The following is a 25,094-nucleotide window of genomic DNA, read 5'->3' as shown; positions in this document are numbered from 1 at the left end:
GCAGGAAGCAGGTGGGTCTTTGGATCAATATATGATTGGTACTTATTCCATTTACCTCTCTTCTCACCTCATCAGAAAGATGAAAGACAGTGTTGAACCCTGAGATTTGAAACTAAAATATTCTGCTTAAACGTAACTAAATATTTCAAGGTTCTTGAAATATTTAGTTACTTTGTCTGTATTCCTTTTCCCTTGGTATATATATATATATATCATTCATCATCATCATCGTTTAACGTCCGCTTTCCATGCTAGCATGGGTTGGATGGTTCGACTGAGGTCTGGGAAGCCAGGAGGCTGCACAAGGCCCAGTCTAATCTGGCAGTGTTTCTACAGCTGGATGCCCTTCCTAATGCCATATATATATATATAGAGATATATATCACTTTCATCACTTTGACCGACCAGTCCGTCAGATGTCCATTTGACACCGCTGTCCACTCCTCTCTGGATCGCGCCTTTCTCATCCACGTGATCCCAATCGTCCTCCTGAAATCGTAATTCCACCGTGGAGGTCTTTTCCGCTCACACGGGTACCACTCGACAACTGCGTGCGTCCACCGATTATCGGTGAGCCGGGTGACGTGTCCAGCCCATCTATACTTGCTGCGTGTATACTGTGCAATGACATCTCTCACGCCGGACTTCTTTCTGATGATCTTGCTACTTATGTGCTCTCTCAACGAGATACCAAGCATTGACCTTTCCATGGCTCTTTGAGCAGTTACCAGTCTTTGCATGGCTCAGTGGTTAGAGTGTTGAGCTGATGATCGTGAGGTTGTGAGCTCGAATCCCGGACCGGGCTGTGTTGTGTTCTTGAGCAAGACACTTTATTTCACGTTGCTCCAGTTCTTCCTCTGCTATTACAGTGGTCTCCATTTCATGGCCCTAGTTGATCTCTAGCTCATCCAACAAACTTGTCACTCCTTTTGCCACCCATTTGTATGCAATTCTCACTTAACTACTTTTTCAAACTGTAGAAATGAGTTGCGACGTCACAGGTGCCAAGCTGTATCCGCCTTTGCCTTTCCCTTGGATAATATTGGTGGTGTGGAGAGGGGAGGTTGGTATGCATGGGCGACTGCTGGTCTTCCATAAACAACCTTGCCCAGACTTGTGCCTGGGAGGGTAACTTTCTAGGTGCAATCCCATGGTCAGTGTCGTGACCGAAGGGGGTCTCAGAATTTCAAGATTCTAATACTGTGTAATGCATTATTATTTCTATCATTCCATCACCCTTTTGCTCTCAAATAACAAAGTAAACAATTAAATACGTTTAAAGACATGATAATGTCAGTTCTTTATTTTTATAAAGATATCCAAATACAAGAATATTTCAAGAATGCATTGGCAGAAATTGAGCTATAAAAAATACAGTCATTGCAGTGAGTGGCAGGAGAAAGCTGAGAGAAAAGTTTAAAGACTTATTAACTTATATTTGGACTTAGCAATTCAATCTGTCTGCTGGACCGGTGCCTGTCAGTAGAGCTGAAAAAGAAGTTAGAATATTTAAATCAACAACAAAAGATGTTATATGAGTCATCATAATAAACGTTTCCTAATTTTAAAAATAATAATAATAATGATAATGAAATTATTGTATACAGTGCTCAGGTGCACCACAACTTGTCAAAAGTGCATATAAAGCATATGCAGTAATGTACAAATGTCTGGGAAGTGAACAGAGTATGAGTCAGATACATGCTTGCGTGTGTATGGAGGGGAGAAAATCAGGTGTAGTGTTGGCGAATCTCAGGAAGCATGGAAGTTTTGAAGGATGCAGTGCTCCGACAACTAACAACTGATGCCGGCAGTTAGTTCCATGCTTCAGCAACTCTTAGCGTGAAAAGATGTTTCTGAAAGTCATGGGAGCTGTGCTGTTTTCTGACTTTGTAAATATGTCCACAGGTGTTAGACAGGTGGAGTTTGAAAAGGTGCTCTCCTTTCCTCATCTTGGAGTTAGTTTTCTGCAGTTTGTATCAGTTTGGTAAATGAGTGTAAAAATTGCTTTCAAATTAAATTTTAACAGTTACCAAACTTCCCAGTCAATTTCATGCTCTTCTGAGACAGCTGTGGGTCCTTTCTTAGCATGTACCACAGAACAGAAGGTGAGTTTCTGTTGAGTTTCCAAGTCAGTTTTGATTTGTTATTCACAAGATTATCCACCATCTTTCCAACAACTACCTTAGTGGAGGCGCAATGGCCCAGTGGTTAGGGCAGCGGACTCGCGGTTTCGATTCCCAGACCGGGCATTGTGTGTGTTTATTGAGCGAAAACACCTAAAGCTCCACGAGGCTTCAGCAGGGGGTGGTGGTGACCCCTGTTGTACTCTTTCGCTCCAACTTTCTCTCATTCTTTCTTCGTGTTTCTTGTCCTCGACTTCCTACGCAACCGCTAATTCTGGATGCGCATTCATCCATCTGTCGATGCTCTTGATGTCAGGGGTTGACCTGCTTTCTCTTCTGTGGGTCTTACGAATAGCAAAGGACCTCGTTTCGGACTTCTCCCACTACAAAAATCTGGGACGAAGACCGCTTCACTCAATACACAAACAAACAATAACCTTAGGTACCTTTTTGAATTCTATATGTCTAACACCCATGGACATGCTTACAAAAATCAAAAACAAAACAGCATCCACAAATTTTGGAAACATTTTTTCACATTTGGAATTGCTGAAGCATGGAATAAACTACCTGCATCAGTTGTTAGCTGTCAGGATGCTACAGCCTTCAAAACCTCTATGTTCCTGAAATTTGCCAACAGTACACCTGATGTCACCACCTACTTTTTTTTTAATCAACTCATTCACTGTTCATTTCCTGTGCATTATTCTCAGCACTGTTCATACATTTTTGGTTACTTTTTCTAACCTGAGCACTATATACAATAAGTTCATTCTGTCACTAATACTACCAAAAAAAAAAAAAAAAAAAGTTGCAACTCCTGTCTCTTTTCTCACCAAATACCAATAATTATTAAGAGATATTCTGATATTATAAAAAGTTAAGCAAATTTAACTGCCCTATTTGCATGAGAGGAAAAAGATGCTGATTGTCTCATGTACTCACAGAGAAAACAAAACAAAAAAAAAAAACTGTCAACCAACATAGCTATCATCATCATCAAAACAGCTACTGCTAAAACCCAGTGTATAACTATGCTAAAGAAGACCCTACAACTTAACACAGTCACCAAATCTTCTCCCACAAATAGCCTCATGTCCTTAAAATGGGGCTATGTGCTTTAAATCCAAAATTTCAAAGCAATTTTCCAACACTAAAGACAGGAGGTTACTTAAACTAGAGAGGAAGCAAGCTATTATGCTTCTACACAAACTTTACACTGTTAATGAATCATTTTGCATTATGATAACCTGGCTTAAGTAGTGTTATATTAAACAGAGCAGAACATTTAGCAGTAGGAAAAGCACTCAACCGTGAAACAAAAATACTAATTAACACTTATATGTTGTCATGTCGTTATATATAAATATGACAGAATTGAATTTACATGTTACAAGTTTCAAAAGAATACTACTAGTGTTAACATAATAACGTCATTTAAAATGCACATTATGAAACGGAGTCAAAGGGAAGATATTTCTGACTGGAGAACGAATCACAGCACAATGAAACAAAACCAAGGAAACATTCAGCTTTTATGAAACTGTCTGACTCAATGAAAAAAATTACTGTGTCATGGCAAAGAATACCTCATAAAGGGCTCAGTTTGGAGCATAGGTATCTCCCATTTTTAAAGGACATTATGATATTTCAGTGTTCATCTCATACAGTAAAAATTTTTTACCAATATAGCGCAACACTAGCTACATCAAATCCCAGTGACTATATCAATTATTTAAGAGTGTGTGTCATTTTATGTTTATATACAAGGATGTATCCATGGAGAGAGAGAGAGGGGACTATGAGTATGGTATGGATAGCAAACATATGTGGGCAAGTGTTTTCATGTATAATATGAATATTCTCTTTTACTTGTTGCAGTCATTTGACTGCGGCCATGCTGGAGCACCAGCTTTAGTCGAGCAAATCGACCCCAGGACTTATTTTTTTGGAAGCCTGGTACTTATTCTATCAGTCTCTTTTGCCGAACCGCTAAGTTACGGGGACATAAACACACCAGCATTGGTTGTCAAGTGATGTTGGGAGGACAAACACAGACACACAAACATATACACACACACATATATATATATATATATATATTACATATATACGATGGGCTTCTTTCAGTTTCCGTCTACCAAATCCACTCACAAGGCTTTGGTCAGCCCAAGGCTATAGTAGAAGACACTTGCCCAAGGTGCCACACTGTGGGAATGAACCTGGAACCATGTGGTTGATAAGCAAGCTACTTACCACACAGCCATTCCTGTGCCTATGTGAATTACGTTTTAGTAAGGATTTGAAGGATGTCTGGCTCCTAGATATATCACAGACCCACTTGTGTGCAGACCATACTCAGATGTCATGTGGACCATTATCCCTGCTTAAGGCTTAAACAGGCCCTGTACCTCAAGGATAAGTTTGGAGAAGCAGGAAACTAGCAGAGTAAACAGTAAATATACCACTACTGTATCTATCCCAAGAAAATTTATAAACCTTTAAACTTTGATCCATGATCACTGATGCCTGTAGGCATAGCACATGAACAAGTCACCAATTCCAAATGGCTACATATCTTCATATCCCAAATCATAATGATGGCTTCAAATTTTGGCACAAAGCCGGCATCTTTAGGGGAAGGAGATAGGCTATTATACTAGCACTTGCGCTCACCTGGTACTTATTTTATTGATCCCAGAAGGATGAAAGGCAAAGCTAACCTCAGTGGTATTTGAACCTAGAATGTAAGGAGTTTAAAGAAATGCCACTAACCATTTTGTCTGACATGCTAATGATTCTGCAAGCTAGCTAGCTAGTTTGCTGCTGCTGCTGCTACTACTACTACTACTAGTACTACTACTACTACGAGGACGAAGAAGAAGAAGAGGAGGAGGAGTACTCAGAGAGCACAAACCTCTACCAAAGCAACACCAACGTCTTCTCAATGATAAGTTGGAGATGATTTTTAAAATGAGAATATCTAATATAAACCCAATTGCTCTAACAAATTAAGTAAAACAAAATTGGAAAATTAATCCAGAATCCTTGTCTGACACTGGATCAATCCCAAAATCTAATCAGTTCGTGCCAGTCATGAGGTCAAACAGCCCTGAAATTTTCATCCGAATCCATCCAGTGGTTCTTGAGATATCTTGTTCACAAACAAACAAACAGGACTGAAAACAATACCTCTACCTTAACGAAGGTGGAGGTAATAAAGAACCCAATAGATTACCTGGTTTGCAATAAAACTTTAGTGTTGCTGGGAATGTGAATCGGCTCATTAGACTGAGTGGTCCAAGTTTCTCCATTATCAATACTGTACTGAATTGGAAGGCCAGGATAAGTACAATTCACCTCTAATCTTCCATCTTCAAGGAACCTGAACAAATAAAAGAGATCAATTATCAAATATTAGGTTTTTCAAAGCTTGGTCAAGGTTTAAAGTGGAATAAAGTATAGTGTGGTAGAATAGTGTCAGTTGACAATCAAGGAAAGAAGAAAATTGCTGTCTTGATGACAAAAAAAAATATATTTAAAGAAAAGTGCTGTCTTGATGACACAAAAAAAAATATATATTTCTATTATCAAAGAAGGCACAGGTGTGGTTGTGTGGTAAGAAGTTTGCTTCCCAACTAGATGGTTTCAGGTTCAATCTCACTGTGTGGCACCTTAGGCAAGTTTCTTCTACTATAGCCTCAAGCTCACCAAAGCATTGTGAGCAGATTGGTAAACGGAAACAGATTATAAGCCTGTTGTATACATCTATATATCAATATATACACACATTTATATGTATGTGTGTGTGAAGACACATGGCTCAGTGGTTAGAGCATCGAGGTTATGATCATGAGGTTGTGAGTTCGATTCCCAGGCCGAGCTGTGTATTGTGTTCTTGAACAAGACACTTTATTTCACGTTGCTCCAGTTCACTCAGCTGTAGAAATGAGTTGCAACATCACAGGTGCCAAGCTGTATCAGCTTTTGCCTTTCCCTTGGATAACATTGGTGGCATGGAGAGGGAAGGCTGGTATGTATGGGCGACTGCTGGTCTTCCATAAAAACAACCCTAGGTTGTGCGTCCACTGGTGAGGCGACTTTCTGCCCAGACTTGTACCCTGGAGGAACCTTTAGGTGCATCCATGGTCACTTGTGACTGATGGAGTCAGGGTCGAGGTATGTGTGAATATGTGATGTGTGTCTGTGTTGTCTTTGACATTGTTTGATAGATGTAAGTGTTTGTCACAGGCAAGCAAGCAATGTCATTCATTTCCAGTATTCTGTACGAACAGAATATTGTTGCCAACTTCAACCAGAATAACTGGTGAAAGTTGGCAACATGAAGGGTATGTCGAAAATCTGCCTCAATGAATTCCATCTGACTCATGTAATCATGAAAAAGTGGTTATGATGATGATGACTACATATAACTTTGGACTTTGTATTTTGGAAAATTCTACAAAGTACATCTGGTAGCAAAGAATTCAGATATGACGATCAATGCAAGCATGTATACTTACACATATGCGTGGTTGTAATGCACATGCGTATGTATGCATGATATGGATACTTGTCATGATGTCAGGCAAAATCCAGAAGCTGCATTCTTAAAAGTAACAAGCGGTCTGTTTAATATCAAGCTGTGCCGCCTGACTGGCTCCCGTGTCAGTGGAGCATAAAAAGCACCCACTACACTCTTGGAGTGGCTGGCGTTAGGAAGGGCATCCAGGCGTGGAAACATTGCCAGATCAGACTGGAGCCTGGTGCAGCCTCCTGGCTTGCCAGCCCTCAGTCCAACCCATGCCAGCATGGAAAACGGAGTCAAACGATGATGATGAAGATGATGATGACATGACAAGATTTGGAATCGGTTACGGGAAGTGGAGAGGCAGGTACAGCAACAGTTTGGATGGTATGCTGTTATAGAAGTCAGCTCAGCAGAGACCATTCTAATAGTGATAGAATAAAGAAGTGTGAACAAATGCTGGTTGGCAGAGCAGAAGGTGTATTTGTATGATGGGTTCATTCTCAATTGCTTGCAAACATTTGTGAGGAGTGGCTGTGTGGTAAGTAGCTTGCTAACCAACCACATGGTTCTGGGTTCAGTCCCACTGTGTGGCATCTTGGGCAAGTGTCTCCTGCTATAGCCCCGGGCCGACCAATGCCTTGTGAGTGGATTTGGTAGACGGAAACTGAAAGAAGCCTGTCGTATATATGTATATGTATGTGTGTTTGTTTGTGTGTCTGTGTTTGTCCCCCTAGCATTGCTTGACAACCGATGCTGGTGTGTTTATGTCCCCGTTACTTAGCGGTTCGTCAAAAGAGACCGATAGAATAAGTACTGGGCTTACAAAAAGAATAAGTCCCGGGGTCGAGTTGCTCGACTAAAGGCGGTGCTCCAGCATGGCCGCAGTCAAATGACTGAAACAAGTAAAAGAGTAAAGAGTTGTTTTGGGCTGAAATAATGCCTTGTTTTGTTCCATTTAGATCAGAGACCAGTGAGTTAATTCCCTTGTAATCTTGTAGCAAGTCATTAGAAAAAGTGTCAGATTTTCCACAGGGCGACCTCAACATCTAAATTAAGAAAATGTGGTAAGAAGTTTGTTTCCCAGTCACATGGTTCCAGGTTCAGTCTCACTGAAGTGTCTTTTGCTATAGCCGTGAGCCAACCAAAGCCTTGTGAGTAGATTCGGTAGGCAGACACTGAAAGAAGTCTGTTGTATGTATGTATGGGTCTGCATGTGTGTGTGTTTACACCCCCATAACTTAGTAGCTCAGGAAAAAAAAAACTGATATAATAAGTACCAAGCTTGAAAAATATAAGTACTAGGATAAATTTGCTTTAAGGTGGTGCCCCAGCATGGCCACAGAACAATGTCTGAAACAAGTAAAGGACAAAAGAAATATAGTTATCCATTATATTATCACAGAATAACGCCAAATGACTTGCTTAGTTTCAGATTTCTAACCCTTTACCTGTCCAAATTTTCATAAGTTTGTCCCAAATGTCCATGCTCATTTTCAGAATTTTAGTCAACCCTTTTTTCATGTGTTCTGAGTAATGTAAAATGTTGTTATGAATTGAGGATGTGTATCATATATGATGTATTTAAAAAATTTTTGTCTTGCAAAATACTTGGTGACCCTGTCAGAGTAGGTACCACCTAAAACCACCTGGTCCACACTGTAAAGTGGTTGGTGTTTGGAAGAGCATCCAGCTGTAAAAACCTTGCCAAAACTGACCATGCCTGTGCTTGTGCCATGTAAAAAGTAATAAGTCCATCCTGCTGAGTGGTTGGTTTTAGGAAGGGTATCTAGCTATAAAAATCCTGCCAAAAACAGTCACAGAATTCTGGTGCAGGCTTCTGCCTGGATTGCTCTTGTGAAACCATCCCACCCATGCTAGCATGGAAGGCAGACATATGATGATGATGATGGCTGCCAGGGTTATGTGCCTTGTGTATTACATGTGATACATAGGACAAACAAAGGGTTAGAACAATTTCTTTTGTATAAAACTGTGAGGGTTATCAGTTAAACATATGGCAGGCTTTTGTACAGTTCTATCTACAAAATTCCAGTGCTGCAAATATTATTTCAGAAATGACTTCCAGTGCTAATTAGATACCATGTAATAATTTTAAAAGTGGTTTCTTACCTGGCACCAGGTGGCACTAAATGATAAGCTATATGTGCCTGTTCCAATCGAGATAATTCTTTTGTACCAAGTGTTTTAGCAAGGCTGGCCCAATCTTTTGTTGATTCAGCATCTCTTTTGCATTTGTCTGTTTCATCTTCCCAGCTTGCTTTGTGCCATGCCCTTTCAGCCATAGCTATAAGACGAGGAAATACCATACACTCCAGTTGTTCAGATGTACGGACTAGTTCTGACCACAGTTGACCTTGGATCCCTACAAGGAGAAACAGAAATTTAAAAGGTTACTCATTTACTCTTTTACTTGTTTCAGTCATTTGACTGTGGCCATGCTGGAGCACCGCCTTTAGTCGAGCAAATCGACCCCAGGACTTATTCTTTGTTAGCCTAGTACTTATTCTATGGGGCTCTTTTGCCGAACCGCTAAGTTACGGGGACGTAAACACACCAGCATCGGTTGTCAAGCGATGTTGGGGGGACAAACACAGACACACAAACATACACACACACATATATATGTATACATATATACAACGGGCTTCCTTCAGTTTCTGTTTACCAAATCCACTCACAAGACTTTGGTCGGCCTGAGGCTATAGTAGAAGACACTTGCCCAAGGTGCCACGCAGTGGGACTGAACTTGGAACCATGTGGTTGGTAAGCAAGCTACTTACCACACAGCCACTCAGAAAATTCTTTAGCATATTCAACAGGTTAGCAGCCAAGGTCATATTAATATCTTATTTTCAACTAAAATGGCAGGCTGGCAGAATTGTTAGCACACCGGACAAAATGCTTAGTGGTATTTTATCTGTCTTTCCATTCTGAGTTCAAATTCTGTCATGGTTGACTGTCACCCTTTTGAGGTTGATAAAATAACTATCAGTTGAGTGCTGAGGTTGTTGTGGTGATAGACATTAACACTCCTGCGTGATTAAAAGGTGGAATCATCAAACTCTTATAAAGAGTAATTTGAGATGGTAGAAGAAGGAGTTGATGTCTCACATGTTGATAGTTGGAAGGTTAAGTTGGTAATACATTGCTTTACACCCCGCTTTGTTAAAGTCATATATCCGCAACAAGGGGTATAAAAGAGGTCAATATAATCATCTACCCCTTTCACTTCAAACTTCAGACTGTGTGCCTATAGCAGAAAGAAATATCTTATTTTCAACTAAAACATTTTATACATTACTAGCACTATGACCCAGCAACGCTGGGTCATAGTGCTAGTGCATGCATATACAGCTGCGTGCGTGCACACATACACGCGAGTACTGTCCAAATCTCCGACCAATCACATACAGCTAGCGTATCAAGTTTCGGGCATTTTGATTGGGTTTTGGATAGAAAATTCACAAAAAAGTCACTTCTATTGATTTTTTAATGGCTTTGCGGGGTGACTGGGGAAATGTAAAGATGTGCACGACCACCCTTGGACGGTTTTGAATGACCAAAGAATGTGCGAGCCCTCTAACTGAAAAATTGTGGATTTGCATAAAGGACACACACAAAGACAGACATTTTGCCGTTTATATATATAGAGATTTACATTTGATAGATATTTGTTCTCATCTTGTTTGTTGCTAACACAACCTTTTGGCTGATATACCCTTCAGCCTTCATCAGGTGTCTTGGGGAAATTTCGAACCCGAGTTCTCATTCCTAAGGTATTTTTTGATGTTATTATTATTATTATTATTATTATTATATTTGGGTCACTGTCTGGAATTGAACTCGGAATCTTGGGGTTAGTAGCCTGTGCTCTTAACCACTACGCCATATGCCCAAACAAGATGAGGACAAATATCCGTCAAATGTAAATAACGCACATATTTCCTCATCTCTTAAATATAGAACTAAAACATTTTAGGTTTATATTTAAGTTTTGTATTTGGTTTGCAAGATTCTTGATGTGAACTCATGTGTTGAAACATATTTTGTTGTATCATTTGAGGGTCACAACCTTCAAATTCCTTTCATTTGAGATGTGATCATGAAACTGATATGTTATCTTTGGAGGGCCATTATGACAATAATAAACACATGCATTAGTTCTATTTCACTTCTTTATTAATTATTTGTTAATTGGTTAAGTATTTAACCAATTAGCTAAACAATTATTTGATCAATTTTTCAGCTAATCTATCAGTTAGTAAAAGATTGAGTAGAGAAGGTATGTCATTCACGAGGTTGTGAATGACAACAAAAGGACTTAGACAAATCTGATTGATTGATTAACTGAAAAATTACTGAAACAATCAATTAGTTAGTTGGTTAAATAGTTAACCCCGCCGACTTTTAGTTCATGCCATTGAGAAAAACTGCATTATTTATGGGATGACCCAATATTATTATAAAGATAATAATGTAAACTAAGTCATTTGCCAAACAAGTACGGCTCTGCAAAATAACAAATGTTCTAGAACAATTATTGTGACCAAACGAAACAGCTTCTGAAAGTCATTAAGAAAATACTGTTTTACTTACCAATAATGTTTTCAGGAACTTTTAGGTTCACTATTTTCTTCTCATAAGTTTTAATATCATCAATAGAAAGAGGTTCACCCGTCAGTTTATAATCAGCGTTAGCATAGAGGTCATCTGGAATGAACTTAAACACTTTTTCAGTGTCTATAAACCGGGCTGCCCAATAAAGACCTCTCTCTTCAGGATCTGGTTCATAAGGGTGGTCAAAATAAAGGTGTGTAGCCTGAGACATGACAACCTAGAAGTAAAGTTCAAAACAGTTACTCTCTCTTTTACTCTTTTACTTGTTTCAGTCATTTGACTGTGGCCATGCTGGAGCACTGCCTTTAGTCAAGCAAATCAACCCCAGGACTTATTCTTTTGTAAGCCTAGAACTTATTCTATCGGTCTCTTTTGCTGGACCGCTAAGATATGGGGACGTAAACACACCAACAGCAGTTGTCAGGTGAAGGTGGAGGGACAAATACAGACAAACAAACACACACACGTGACGGGCTTTCAGTTTCCGTCTACCAAATCCACTCACAAGGCTTTGGTCGGCCCAAAGCTATAGTAGAAGACACTTGCCCAAGGTGTCACACAGTGGGACTGAGCCCGGAACCATGTGGTTGAGAAGCAAGCATCTTACCACACAGCCATGAAAACTTCATTCATAACTTTTTCTGAAATCATCATCATCATTATGGTTTGACCAGGGCTGGTAAACTGGAAGGCCGCACCAGACTCCAGTCTTATTTGGCTATGGCTGGATGCCCTTCCTAATGCCAATTACTGTCAACAAATATTACAGTAAATACATGTTGATATACACAAACAACTTGTGGTATTATTTATTTATTTAAAGCAGTGAGCTGGCAGAAATGTTAGCACACTGGGTGAAATGCTTAGTGGTATTTCGTCTGTCTTTACATTATGAGTTTAAATTCCGCTGAGGTTGACTTTGCCTTTCATCCTTTTGGGGGTTGATAAATTAAGTACCAATTGCGTACTGGGGTAGATCTAATTGACTGGCCCCCTCCCTAAAAATTTCAGGCCTTGTGCCTAGAGTAGAAAAGATTATTTATTTATTTATTTTTTTACCTAGTTAACATGGTCTGATTTGAATTTTTTCTTCTATGGAAGGAAGAGCAAGCCTTCTATCATACTCTCAATTTTGGTCAACTTGCGCCACAGGGACTCGGAGGAGATATTGTTAATTGAAGGCTACCAAGCCTGCCATACACAAACAACTTCAGCTTTATATATGTAGAGATTTATGAAAACAAGACATTTGTACTCAAGAACCGGCTTCAGCCGGGTTGGTAACAAAAGGGTTAAGCAGAACATGAACGGTTTCAGTCTCATTAGTCTCAAAGGGGCTGTGAAGGCGATGATCACAGATCCTTCAATCACACCAAATTTGAAAAAAAATTTATTCTGTAAAACAGGAAAATCTTAAAACAATTAATTTTTGTTGTGATTTTCTTAACTGAAACCCAGAAAAAAAAAATACAGGTGCAAGCATAGCTGTGTACTAAGAAGTTTGCTTCTCAACCACATGGCTCTGGGTTCAGTCCCATGGTGTGGCACGTTAAGAAAGTGTTTTCTACTATGGCCTCAGGCTGACCAAAGCCTTGGGAGTGGATTAGGTAGGCGGAAACTGAAAGGAGTCTGTTGTATATATAATGTATATCCTCAGCCCTGGTTTGAAACCAGTAAAAGATAACAGATATGTGTGTTTTTGTATCCATGTTTGTCCCCCATCAACACTTGACAACTGGTATTGGTTTGTTTATGTCCCTGCAACAAAGCAGTTCAGCAAAAGAGACTGATAGAACAGTACTAGGCTTATAAAAATAAAGTACAGGGGTCGATTTGTTCAAATAAAAATTCTTCAAGGTGGGCTCCAGCATGGCCGCAGTCTAATACTAAATCAAGTAAATGATAAATGATATAATAAAAAACTACACACACACACAAACAACACATAAGAACATTTGTATAAATTTAAAAATTCAATTTTTAAACTTACTTTATATCCAGCATTAGCCAGCATATAGGCAATATTAGCTTTTCCTGATTCCCAAACATTCTGCCAAGCATACACAAGAACATCTTCCTGGGGTATACTAGAACGTTCGAACGGTCCATCGATAGACACCATACCATCTTGCCAAGCTCCCAGGCTTAAACCATGTTTATAAACAATGGCAGCTACTCTACGCACAAAATGTTCTAAAAGATCATCCAAAGTCACTATGTCTTCAGAAGAATTGAAGAGCTTTCGACAAGCTGGTGATTCTTCCCACATATCAATCGGGACTTCGTCTCCACCAAAGTGGAACACCCTCAAGGGAGCTATGTCTTCGTGCATCTCCTTCAAAGCTAACACCACCATTTCAACAAAATTAAAAGTTGATTCAAGGCCTGGATTCAGTAGGTTTTCATGAAATAACTGGCAGGATTGAGTTGTTACCGAACTCTGGACTTCGCTTGATTCATGCAACATATATTTTGCAGCTTCTTCCATTTTACCAGCAGAACAGAGTTTTTCGTAATGGGATTTGACAGCTTGAATAGCAGCATTGCAATGTCCTGGCATGTCCACCTCGGGGATAATCTCAACATGGCGTTCAGTAGCATAAAGTAGAATTTCTCTATAGTCTTTGACTGAATAGTAACCAGAACCTGATGTATCAGAATTTGGGCCAGAACCCAATAATGGTAAAATGTGACAGTCTCCAGAGGCGTTATGACCGCGATATCCGCCAACCTGCAGAAAAGAAGTGGTTTATATTTTGAAAAATAACTAAAATGCAGGTTTTAAAAATCAAAACATTCAAAAGTTGAAAAAAAATTTGGACAGAATAAAAGAAAAAAAAAAGTAAAGATAATGACTTCATCATCATCATCATTGTTTAATGTCCGCTTTCCATGCTAGCATGGGTTGGACAATTTGACTGAGGACTGGTGAACCAGGTGGCTGCACCCGACTCCAATCTGATCTGGCAGAGTTTCTACAGCTGGATGCCCTTCCTAATGCCAACCACTCTGAGAGTGTACTGGGTGCATTATATTATCACAGAACAATACCAAATGTCAGTCTGACTGGAAACAGTCAGGCGGTATTCACAATGGCCACGCTCAAATGGTGCTTTTTATGTGCCACCTGCACAGGAGTCAGTCCTGTGGCACTGGCGACGACATTGCTCGAATGTTTTTTCATGTGCCACCAGCACAAGTGCCAGTAAGGCGACGCAGGTAACGATTACGCTCGAATGGTGTTTTTACGAGCCACATAAAGCAGCTTTATGTTGTGCTAGAAGAGGAGGGATAACTTTATAGCCAGTAGTTCAGAGAGGGGGACAGAAAAAATCCTTCCTTCATTGTTTTGATTGCTTTATTAAACTGGAGTGAAAGTGTGTGACCTAGTGGTTAGGGTGTTACACTCATGATTACTCATGTGGGATCAATTCCTGGACTGGGCAGTGCATTGTGTTCCTGAGTAAAACACTTTATTTCACATTGCTCCAGTCCACTTGGCTGTAAACAGGTAACCCTACCATGGGGAATGTTGGCCTGCTCACCTAATCAGTGGGGTGGTATCATTCGAAGACCAAAACAATGCAAAGTGCATTGTGACTAGTGATGTAAACGACATCTGATAGCCTGGTCAATACTGTGATTAAACTTGGAGCAAGTATAGCTGAGTGATTTAGAAGTGGTTTTGATGTCAATCTCATTGCACAGCACCTTGAGTGTTCTATATTACAGCCTCAGACTGACCAAAAGCCTTGTGGGTGAAATTTAGTAAATGGAAACTGTGAGGAATCCCATCAGAGGAACTTTTCCTGTTCTTGGGTGGTAGGCCTAACTTGTCATCTGGTTTAACACCATTACTTGGACTTTTTGTGCTTTTAGTGGAGTGTGCTGTGTGTCAAGTGTTTGGGACAGGTCACAAGTCTTCCTTCTTGAGTCTTAAAAACCCTTCTTTCTTTGACTATGCCATTAAAAAAAAAGTTATCATGCAAATAAATGCAATGTAAGTGCATTCTCATGACTTGATATCAAAGGCTTTAAGCCACCAGCCAATATTTAGTATTTTATAAACACTTATACGGATTGTAAGTCTATAAAAAAAGTTAGTTTAATCAACTAATAAGGTTCCGGGTTCAGTCCCACTGCGTGGCACCTTGGACAAGTGTCTTTTACTATAGCCTCGGACCGACCAAAGCCTTGTGTGTGGATTTGGTAGATGGAAATTGAAAGAAGCCCGTCGTATATATGTTTGTGTGTCTGTGTTTGTCGCCCCAACATCGCTTGACAACTGATGCTGGTGTGTTTATGTCCCCGTAACTTAGCGGTTCAGCAAAAGAGACCGATAGAATAAGTACAAGGCTTACAAAGAATAAGTCCTGGGGTCGATTTGCTTGACTAAAGGCAGTGCACCAGCATGGCTACAGTCAAATGACTGAAACAAGTAAAATAGTAAAAGAGTAAACTAAAGAAAGGTATTTAAATTTTAGCAGAAATTTATCAAAATGACAAAAATGAAAAAAAATAGACCTTACAGATGTCATCTCCTCAAGACCAGGGATTTCAATCCGCCATCCTTCATCATCTGTTAAATGCAAATGTAATTTGTTCATCTTGTACATAATCATGCTGTCGATGAGTTTGAACATTTCTTGTTTTCCATGGAAGTTTCTTACGACATCGACATGAAGACCACGATATTCGTATCTTGGAGCATCAACGATTTTCACTTCTGGAATACGTTCATCCTTATAAAGACTTAATAAAGACTGGATCCCCCAGAATAGACCTTGAGAAGTGCTGGCAGTTATTTCAATCACATCTTCTAGGCAATCAACAGTAAGTGTATAAGCCTCCTTAGAAATAAGTGAATGCTTTTGAGGTGGAAGTTGCACAGATGGAACTAATTTAAGATAAATGTACTTAGTTTCAGGGAGCTGAGAAACAATTTTTAGCTGTAGCTTTCCTATAAAAAAAAAAAATAAAAAATAAAAAAAAAAATATATATATGGTAACATAAATTTCAGTTTCCAAAGTAATTTTTAAAATTGTAATAAAATTAAAGGACTTGGTGTACCTGAATGAATTCAAGAGTAGGACTTACTGGATACATAAAATTTGACAATAAGGGGTTAGATTTGTCCCCTTGATGATCATATTGTCAATGTAGTAACATCTGAAGAGAACATTCAAGAAGTTAACAAAAGAAGCTTACCAACCACATGGTTCTGAGTTCAGTCCCACTGTGTGGCACCTTGGACAAGTGTCTTCTACTATAGCCTTGGGCCGACCAAAGCCTTGTGAGTGGATTTGGTAGACGGAAACTGAAAGAAGCCCGTTGGATATATGTATATGTATATATATATATGTGTGTGTGTGTTTTTGTATCTGTGTTTGTCCCCCCAACATCGCTTGACAACCGATGCTGGTGTGTTTCCGTCCCCGTAACTTAGCGGTCCAGCAAAAAGAGACCGATAGAATAAGTACTAGGCTGACAAAGAATAAGTCCTGGGGTCGATTTGCTCGACTAAAGGGGTGCTCCAGCATGGCCACAGTCAAATGACTGAAACAAGTAAAAGAGTAAAGAGTATACATACATAATGGTTGTTAGGTTAAAAGCAGCTTACCTGAGAGATACTCAGCATCTTTGGACAGAGTTAGATCTTTAGTATATATTACCCAGTTTCCTTCTCTCAAATAGATACATTTGGTTTTACTGCAAACCATTTGGAGTGGCGTAGGTATAACTGGTTTAATTTCTTCATTAGAGCTGTAAGCAGACAAGTTCCTTTCAAAGCGAACCTTTGGTGTAAAAGGATCATAAATGTCATAACGTCGTTTGCCATCAGCTAATTCATAATCGTAACGTTTCCATTGAGATGGTTTGTTAAATTGACCCACGAAATTAAGATCTTCATCAGCTGTGCACTTGATGATGCGAGGAATCAAATCAGGATAAGTCATATACCAATTAGGCAGAACATCAGTTTTAGCAACGGAATAATACTGAGCAAGGAATATTATTTTAACAGAATCATTATTAGTCAGTGTTTTGAAAGACTCAAGGGGTTCCAATTTGAAAAGGCTTCCATTAACATGTGAAAACTTCACACCATATTCAGTTAGTTCGGCAAAAGAATTTTTTGACAAGTATTTTGGCTCAATCAAGCGGATGTGGCATAAATAGATTGCCCATGGACCTGGCTCAAGAGGAACTGAGCAATGATTGGTCAAAGTTATTGCTGCTTTAAATATTTTTCGGCCTTGGTGGATATTGTCAAGAACTTCATAATGTATATCCAAAGTGTCTGTTAGTAGATCAAATGATTTCTGATCCATGTTCAACAACAATACCAATCACTAGAATTATAATAGAAAAAAATAAAAACAGATTATGTATAGGTATGTTATGGGTTGATTTAAAGGAGCAATTTGAGATTTAAATTTGAGATATAAAACAAAATCTTATTTAGATGTTTTGGAATAAAACATTAATCCTTTCATGTGAATACATAATACCTATTTTTTTACTGCCCGCAAGGGGCTAAACACAGAGAGGACAAACAAGGACAGACAAACGGATTAAGTTGATTATATCAACCCAGTACGTAACTGGTACTTAATTTATTGACCCCCGAAAGGATGAATGGCAAAGTCCACCTCAGCAGAATTTGAACTCAGAACATAACGGCAGATGAAATACCGCTAAGCATTTTGCCCGGCATGCTAACTTTTCTGCCAGCTCGCTGCCTTCGTGAATACATAATACCTATTTCTTTACTACCCACAAGGGGCTAAACACAGAGAGGACAAACAAGGACAGACAAGCGGATTAAGTCGATTATATCGATCCCAGTGCGTAACTGGTACTTAATTTATCGACTCCGAAAGGATGAAAGGCAAAGTCGACCTCGGCGGGATTTGAACTCAGAACGTAACGGCAGACGAAATACGGATTCGCATTTCGCCCGGTGTGCTAACGTTTCTGCCAGCTCGCCGTCTTTGAATACATAATACCACTGCTTCACTCTTGTTCATGTGTCATTAAAGAGATGAGAGATAAACCCTACCATTAATCAGATACCAATCTAAGATAAACTTTCCTATTACTTTTGGTAATTAGTCTTGAAATAAATTAATGCAACTGCAATTCTGCACAGAAATGCAACATTAATAACTGCAGTGGATATTTTCTTTGCTTTATTTTAGAATGTAAGAACTTCTTAAGTGGCCCCTGGGCCGAGTGTTTATACAGTTTACAGCAAAGACATTCGCAACCAAGAGAATACCCTCCATCAGGCATTTGCCCTATTCTGAATGCCTTACTTCCCTGAGTATGGATACATTGAAACTCCGATGTCTGGCAGCTGACTTGGTAGACACCCATAAAATTATTAGCCATCTTACTAACAATAACTCTGAGCACCTTTTCAAATTCCACCTGTCTAACACCTGTGGACATGCTTACAAAGTCAGAAAACAGCACAGCTCCCATGACTTTCAGAAACATTTTTTCATGCTAAGAGTTGCTGAAGCATGGAACAGACTGCAGGCATCAGTTGTCAGTTGTCGGAGCACTGCATCTTTCAAAACTTTCATGCTTCCTGAGATTCGCCAACACTACACCTGATTTTCTCCCCTCCATACACATGCAAGCATGTATCTGACTCATACACTGTTCACTTCCCAGACATTTGTACATTACTGCATATGCTTTATACGCACTTTTGACAAGTTGTGGTGCATCTGAGCACTGTATACAATAATTTCATTATTATTATTATAGCATCCAGACTATAGGAGGAACATCACTTTGCCTCTCCATTTCATAATGGAGTTGATATTGAGGTGTGTAAGAAAAACAGATGTAAAATGAATGAATGAACACACACACACATCCTGGGTCATATTACCTACTGCCATTATTCTATCCTTTTGGTCATACAGGTACCTTACTCAGTATACAGGGTACATCTATCATTTACCCTCATATCACACGTGCCTTACATCATAAACCTTCATACCTGAATCTGTCATACCTTTCACTCTGTAAAAGTGATTGGTGAGAGAGCAGAGTCATGGATCATAAGATCCCCTTTAGTTGTGTTGAGGACACAGCTACTTCTCTAGTGCTGGTGCCTTGAGAATACACCCAGTACACTTTGTAAAGTGTTATGTTGTGATAACCCTTTAGTTTTATTGAGGACATGACAACTCTAGTGCTCAAGTACCATGAAAAAAAACCCCAATAAGTGCAGTTTGTAAAGTGGTTGGCATTAGGAAGGGCATCTAAGCTACAGAATCAAGTAAAAAATATAAAATAAGCAAGAGACCCCTCTAGGTTAGCAGTGCTTCTAAATACTGTGACCTGTTAAACTCTTGCCAAAATAGAAAGCAAATGTATGATGATGATGATGATATATAAATGAGGTTTGTAGGAAAAAAAACAAAACCCCAAACCTTTTGAGAGGCAAAGTTATTGCTTTATTTACAATTTAATTAGGCTTGTCTCTTTCAGAATAGTTCTATTCTCTGTTGATAAACCACTCCTAACATTTTTTCAGTTCTGGAATGTGTCCTGGAATGCATTTTCAGAGGTAGAGTGAAGTTCATGCAGCAAATTTTCTTTGATCTTTTCTATTGTTTAAAAATCACCATTTGATGTCTTGTATCTGGATGACACATGTCTCAATGGTTAAAGTGTCGAGCTCACAATCATGAGGTAGTGAGTTCAAAAAAGACACTTTACTTCACGTTGCTCCAGTTCATTCAGCTGTAGAAATGATATTGGGGTGTCACTGGCACCAAGCTGTATCAGCCTTTGCCTTTCCCTCGGATAACATCAGTGGCATGAAGAGCTGAGGCTGGTTTGCATGTACAACTGCTGGTCTTCTGTAAACAACCTTGCCCAGACTTGTGCCTCAGAGGGGAACTTTCTAGGTGCAATCCCATGGTCAGTCATGACCGAAGGTTTTTTACCCTTTTATCTGGATGACATAATACATGGTGGACGAGCCAAGTCTACTATGAACAACATCTGTTCCAGCCATATTGCTTCTTTTGACTGGTAAGTGGTAAATATAAATTCTGAAAAAAATCAGCTTGATGACAAAGTCTTCAATCGATCTGATTGAGATGTGACTGACCTCAGAGAACAATGTCTACATTCTCAGTCTACCGATAGTCTTGAAAGCTGTCTCTGAGAGAACACAGCATACAACTGACGACCAACTGAAAGCAGAAGACTGATTTTCAATTAGAACTTTTTCTGTTGAAAGTTTCTTTACTCTTAGATAAAAGGAGTGCAATGAACTTGCCATGGTCAGTGGAAAATCCAACATCAAATGGAGGGAGTAAGCTAAAGTACTGCATGAACATTTGACCACTATAAAAGAATCATTTTGTGCAGGTCGAGTCCATCACATACACATATATAAAACAATCTCCTAAATTCCAGCCAGCATGGCTTTTGTTGCAACAGAGACAACCTAACATGTTTTTTACATCGCATTGATGACACCCTTAAAGTTTTAAGATGGGTTCAAACCCTGGCAGAAACGTTAGCACGCCGGCCGAAATGCTCTGTAGCATTTCGTCCGCTGCTGCGTTCTGAGTTCAAATTCCACCGAGGTCGACTTTGCCTTAGATCCTTTCGGGGTCAATAAATTAAGTACCAGTGATGCATTGGGGTTGATGTAATCGACTTAATCCGTTTGTCTGTACTTGTTTGTCCCCTCTATGTTTAGCCCCTTGTGAGCAATAAAGAAATAGTTATATATCTTGAATTTAGCAAAGCCTTTGACAAAGTCAATCACAATATCCTCCTGTTAAAATTGTAAACTGCTGCACTGATTATGGTATTTGCTGATGAACAGAACCCAGGAAGTTGTGACTGATGGAGACACTGAAGTCCAGCAAAAGCTGTCTGTGTTTTGGACTCACATCTCTTTATAGTCTATATAAAGGGTCATTAAACATACAAAATAAAAATATTCACAGATGACTCCAAGCTTGAAAAACATATCAATGGAGAGGAAGAGCTAATGAAACTCCAGTTTGATTTGCATACTCAGAGTCAAATTGTTGAACAAAAACAACATACTGTTAAATAAGGAAAAGAGACTGCACTCAAACAACCATATTCTCTGTTTTTACAAGAATTACTCATGGCAACAAATAATATCAGAGATATAGAATTGTTGACAACAACCTTGGCTGGAGCACTCACATTAACTATAAAGTCAATATGGTTCACAGAATGAGCTCCTGGATCATCAGAACTTTCTGGCTCAGAGGACCAGATGTCATAACCCTCTTCTCCTCCTTTGTATGGTCAAACCCAGAATACTGCTGCCCTCTGTGTCTCTCCGCACCCATCAAACAAAACATTATGAGAATTGAATTCCCCACCCACTGAAGTAATCATTAAACAAAATAAAAGTATGTCTGATCTTGATTATTGTGACCGCCTTAAAACTAAAACTTTATTCTCGCCAACACTGCTGTGAGCACTACATTTGTCCAAATGACCCTATCACCAAATTCAGAATTCATCCAAGTCTGGCAGCTTCTACCATATGCCCCCTACACACAAACACATTGAAATTACATAATTACCTATTTCTTTACTACTCACAAGGAGCTAAACACAGAGAGGACAAACAAGGACAAACGGATTAAGTCGATTACATCAACCCCAGTGCGTAACTGGTACTTATTTAATCGAAAGGCAAAGTCGACCTCGGCGGAATCTGAACTCAGAATGTAACGGCAGACGAAATACTGCTAAGCATTTCGCCCGGCATGCTAACGTTTCTACCAGCTCGCCGCCTTCACATAATTACCATTCCTCAATAGGCCCTGCTCTATTTAACATTATTCCAAAACAAATCAAAGAAGATCCCATCACCTTCAAATGATAGCTGGACAAATTGCTTCAAGGAATAGTACACAAGCCACCTACCTCTGGATACACCTCAGTCAACAACTTCTTACATGAATGAGCCAGTTTTTGGCTGATACATATTTAAGTTCATATAAATTTTATAGTTATGTAAGAGTTGTAAAATATATTTTTATATAGTGCAAACATTATCTCAATCCGCTGGGTAGAGGTGATATATTATATCAAAAGTCGACAGAAGTTGCTGTGTGTGTAAGAAGCTTGCTTCCCAACCTCATGGTTCTGGGTTCAATCCCACTGCGTGGCACTTTGGGTAAGTGTCTTCTACTATGGCTTCGGGCCGACCAAAGCCTTGTGAGTGCATTTGGCAGACGGAAACTGAAAGAAGCCCGTCGTATATATAGATATATATGAATATATCTGTGCGTGAGTGTGTTTGTCCCACCATCGCTTGACAACCGATGCTGGTGTTTTTACGCTCTCGTAACTTAGCAGTTCGGCAAAAGAAACCGATAGAATAAGTACTAGGCTTGCAAAGAATAAGTCCTGGGGGTCGATTTGTTCGACTGACGAAAGGCGGTGCTCCAGCATGGCCGCAGTCAAAATGATTGAAACGAGTAAAAGAAAGAAAAGTCGGTATTCTTTCGTTACAAACAGCATAGTTAACAAAAGAATTCCGACCAGGGATTAATAGTCTATGCATGGAGGTACAAGTAAATATTTTTGTTGCCAAAATATTTCTATATATCTTCCCCAAATGATAAGATCTTTTGTTCACTTACGGATTGTGCCTGATAGTACAACATACAAAGAACACCACACACACACACACACACATTACATACACTAGCATATGCACGTGTCTTTGTGCCTTCACCACCACTGACAACCGGTATTGGTTTATGATTCCATAACTTAGCTGTTTGGCAAAATGCCCGATAGAAGAATCAGACTACATTAATTACTGGGGGTCGATCTGTTCGACGAAATCCCTTCAAGGCGGTGCTCCAGCATGGTAAAAGATTAGGACTACATGTGTATGTGTGTGTGTGTGTGTGCAAGATGACTCTAGCATCATTATAGATGAGAGTATCTCTCATCTTTAATGAAGCAAGAATCAGCCTGCATCATACTGCGTAAACTGTTCATTTACTTATCGTCCCTCACACAAAGAAAAAAAAAGGATAACCAAAAAAAAAAAAACTATCGAATAATTTCACACCGTCCTATATTGTTTCGAAGCATACAAAATATTATTGATTAATTCGTGAAGAGAAGAATAAAATGGAGATATTGACATCTTAGTCAGCACTGTGTTTTAGCACTGTTTGTAAGTTTTGGGAGAAAAGTAACATGACATGTCTGTTAGGAACTATCGAAGATTAAGCATCTAATAGAAAAATATATATTAGATTGTTAAAAAAAAAATACTATCTTCACTCAAAATAAACCAGGTCTTTGATGTATGTAGACATTAATATATAATGCAAGTAGTTTATGATTAATGCAGTACTATCTCAGATACTAAATATATTTTATATGAAATAAGAAACTTGGGCGGCAGGATATATCCGTTAGTGTCGGATAAAATACCTGCGGTATTTTGTTACGGCCCTTCTAATTCTTGGCAAACTAGGTCGACTTTGCCGTTTATCCTTCAATAGTTGATAAAATCAAGTACCAGTTATATAAAGGGGTAATAAAATCGACTTCATACATTGTCCGTTTGATACAAAAAAAATTAGTTTTGCATTTAATGTAAAGAACATATATTAAACTTAAGATTGCCTAAACTTGAATAGAAGAAATAATAAAGTATAGTTTTAATATTTAATAATGATGCAGACTGGTAGAGAACGTTGTTAATACTGATGCTTGAAAAAAAAAAAAAATTAGATACGAGTTGTCGTTTAATTAAAACAATTTAAATGACATGTCTTTTGAATTAAACATAACTTAGAATCATCGGTCGTCTTTTAAACTTTGTTAATGCCAAGGGAGCAGCAATGAAATAAAAGAAGCTGAACTATTTATAATTTTAAGTTTAATTACAACAAAACACAAGTTACTTATGAGATAAAATACATTTGACAGATGAGAGCATTGACATTAAGCATGATCTTTAAAAACTACGACCGAAATTGTTTGGAATACACAATGACATGCGGGTGTATTATGAAATACAAATAAGAATAAAATTAGTTTAACGAACCTTACTTTCAACACTATACACACACATATACATACATATATATGGCAATGTTTCGTTTGCCATATATATATATATATATTCACACACAACAAATACAACATAAATGTATATATATAAGCGAAGATATACATAAAGATGCATCGATATATTTATGAAGTTTTCAGTTTCTAATTAAGAATACGATGCGTACAGATGTGTATTGATACACAAACAGTTAATTATAAGGAGTCTAATTAATTGTTAAGAACGAGCAATAAAACAAAGATCAGTTGGGACTTACAAAAGACAATCGAGACAAACGTTGACGGCATTTGGTTTAATACAGAGAAATAGGGAGGAAGGGGAGAAAGACAGAGAAAACCAGAGGGAGAGAGGGAGTGAGTGATAGAGAAAGAAAGAAAGAAAGAGCGAGGAACTGAGATGTATATTAAGTGGTGACAGGAGGTTTAGAAATTAGTGCTGATATTAGAGTTATCTCCCTTCTAATTTGGGTGTAACACCAGGCACCACCGCCATCAGGCGTAGTTTCTCTTTATGTTGTCTGTGATAACGGGTTAGTTTCTTCTCGTAAGCTACCCGCAACAAAACAGAAAGAACGAAAGAACTAACGCGGATAGAGTATGGCAGCAAGATCGCTAGATTGATGGAATCGTTAGAGCGTCGGACGAAATGTTTTTGCGGTGGTTGTTC

The 25,094-nt window shown here is 38.9% G+C and overlaps 1 protein-coding gene across 2 annotated transcripts; it reads right to left on the bottom strand.

The window, feature by feature from the left end:
• Nucleotides 1–1,271: 1,271 nt before the first annotated feature.
• LOC115210690 (N,N'-diacetylchitobiase) lies at nucleotides 1,272–24,824 on the bottom strand. 2 transcript variants are annotated; one of them, XM_029779371.2, is made up of 8 exons: nucleotides 24,685–24,824; nucleotides 16,917–17,649; nucleotides 15,825–16,255; nucleotides 13,286–14,026; nucleotides 11,275–11,512; nucleotides 8,788–9,040; nucleotides 5,365–5,511; nucleotides 1,272–1,488 (listed from the first exon to the last, which is right to left on the bottom strand). In XM_029779371.2, the coding sequence occupies exons 2-8, from the start codon at nucleotides 17,626–17,628 to the stop codon at nucleotides 1,428–1,430; spliced, it is 2,583 nt and encodes an 860-aa protein (XP_029635231.1). In that variant the 5' UTR covers nucleotides 17,629–17,649; nucleotides 24,685–24,824; the 3' UTR covers nucleotides 1,272–1,427. The 2 variants fall into 2 exon arrangements, with proteins under 2 accessions (XP_029635231.1, XP_036357798.1); XM_036501905.1 differs by having other exon boundaries at nucleotides 24,692–24,811.
• Nucleotides 24,825–25,094: the final 270 nt, after the last annotated feature.

This window comes from Octopus sinensis, linkage group LG4 (genome assembly GCF_006345805.1).
Source record: "Octopus sinensis linkage group LG4, ASM634580v1, whole genome shotgun sequence".
NCBI lineage: Eukaryota > Metazoa > Mollusca > Cephalopoda > Octopoda > Octopodidae > Octopus > Octopus sinensis.
The sequence above is the reverse complement of the archived record's forward strand: the minus strand, read 5'-3'. Positions and strand labels throughout refer to the sequence as shown.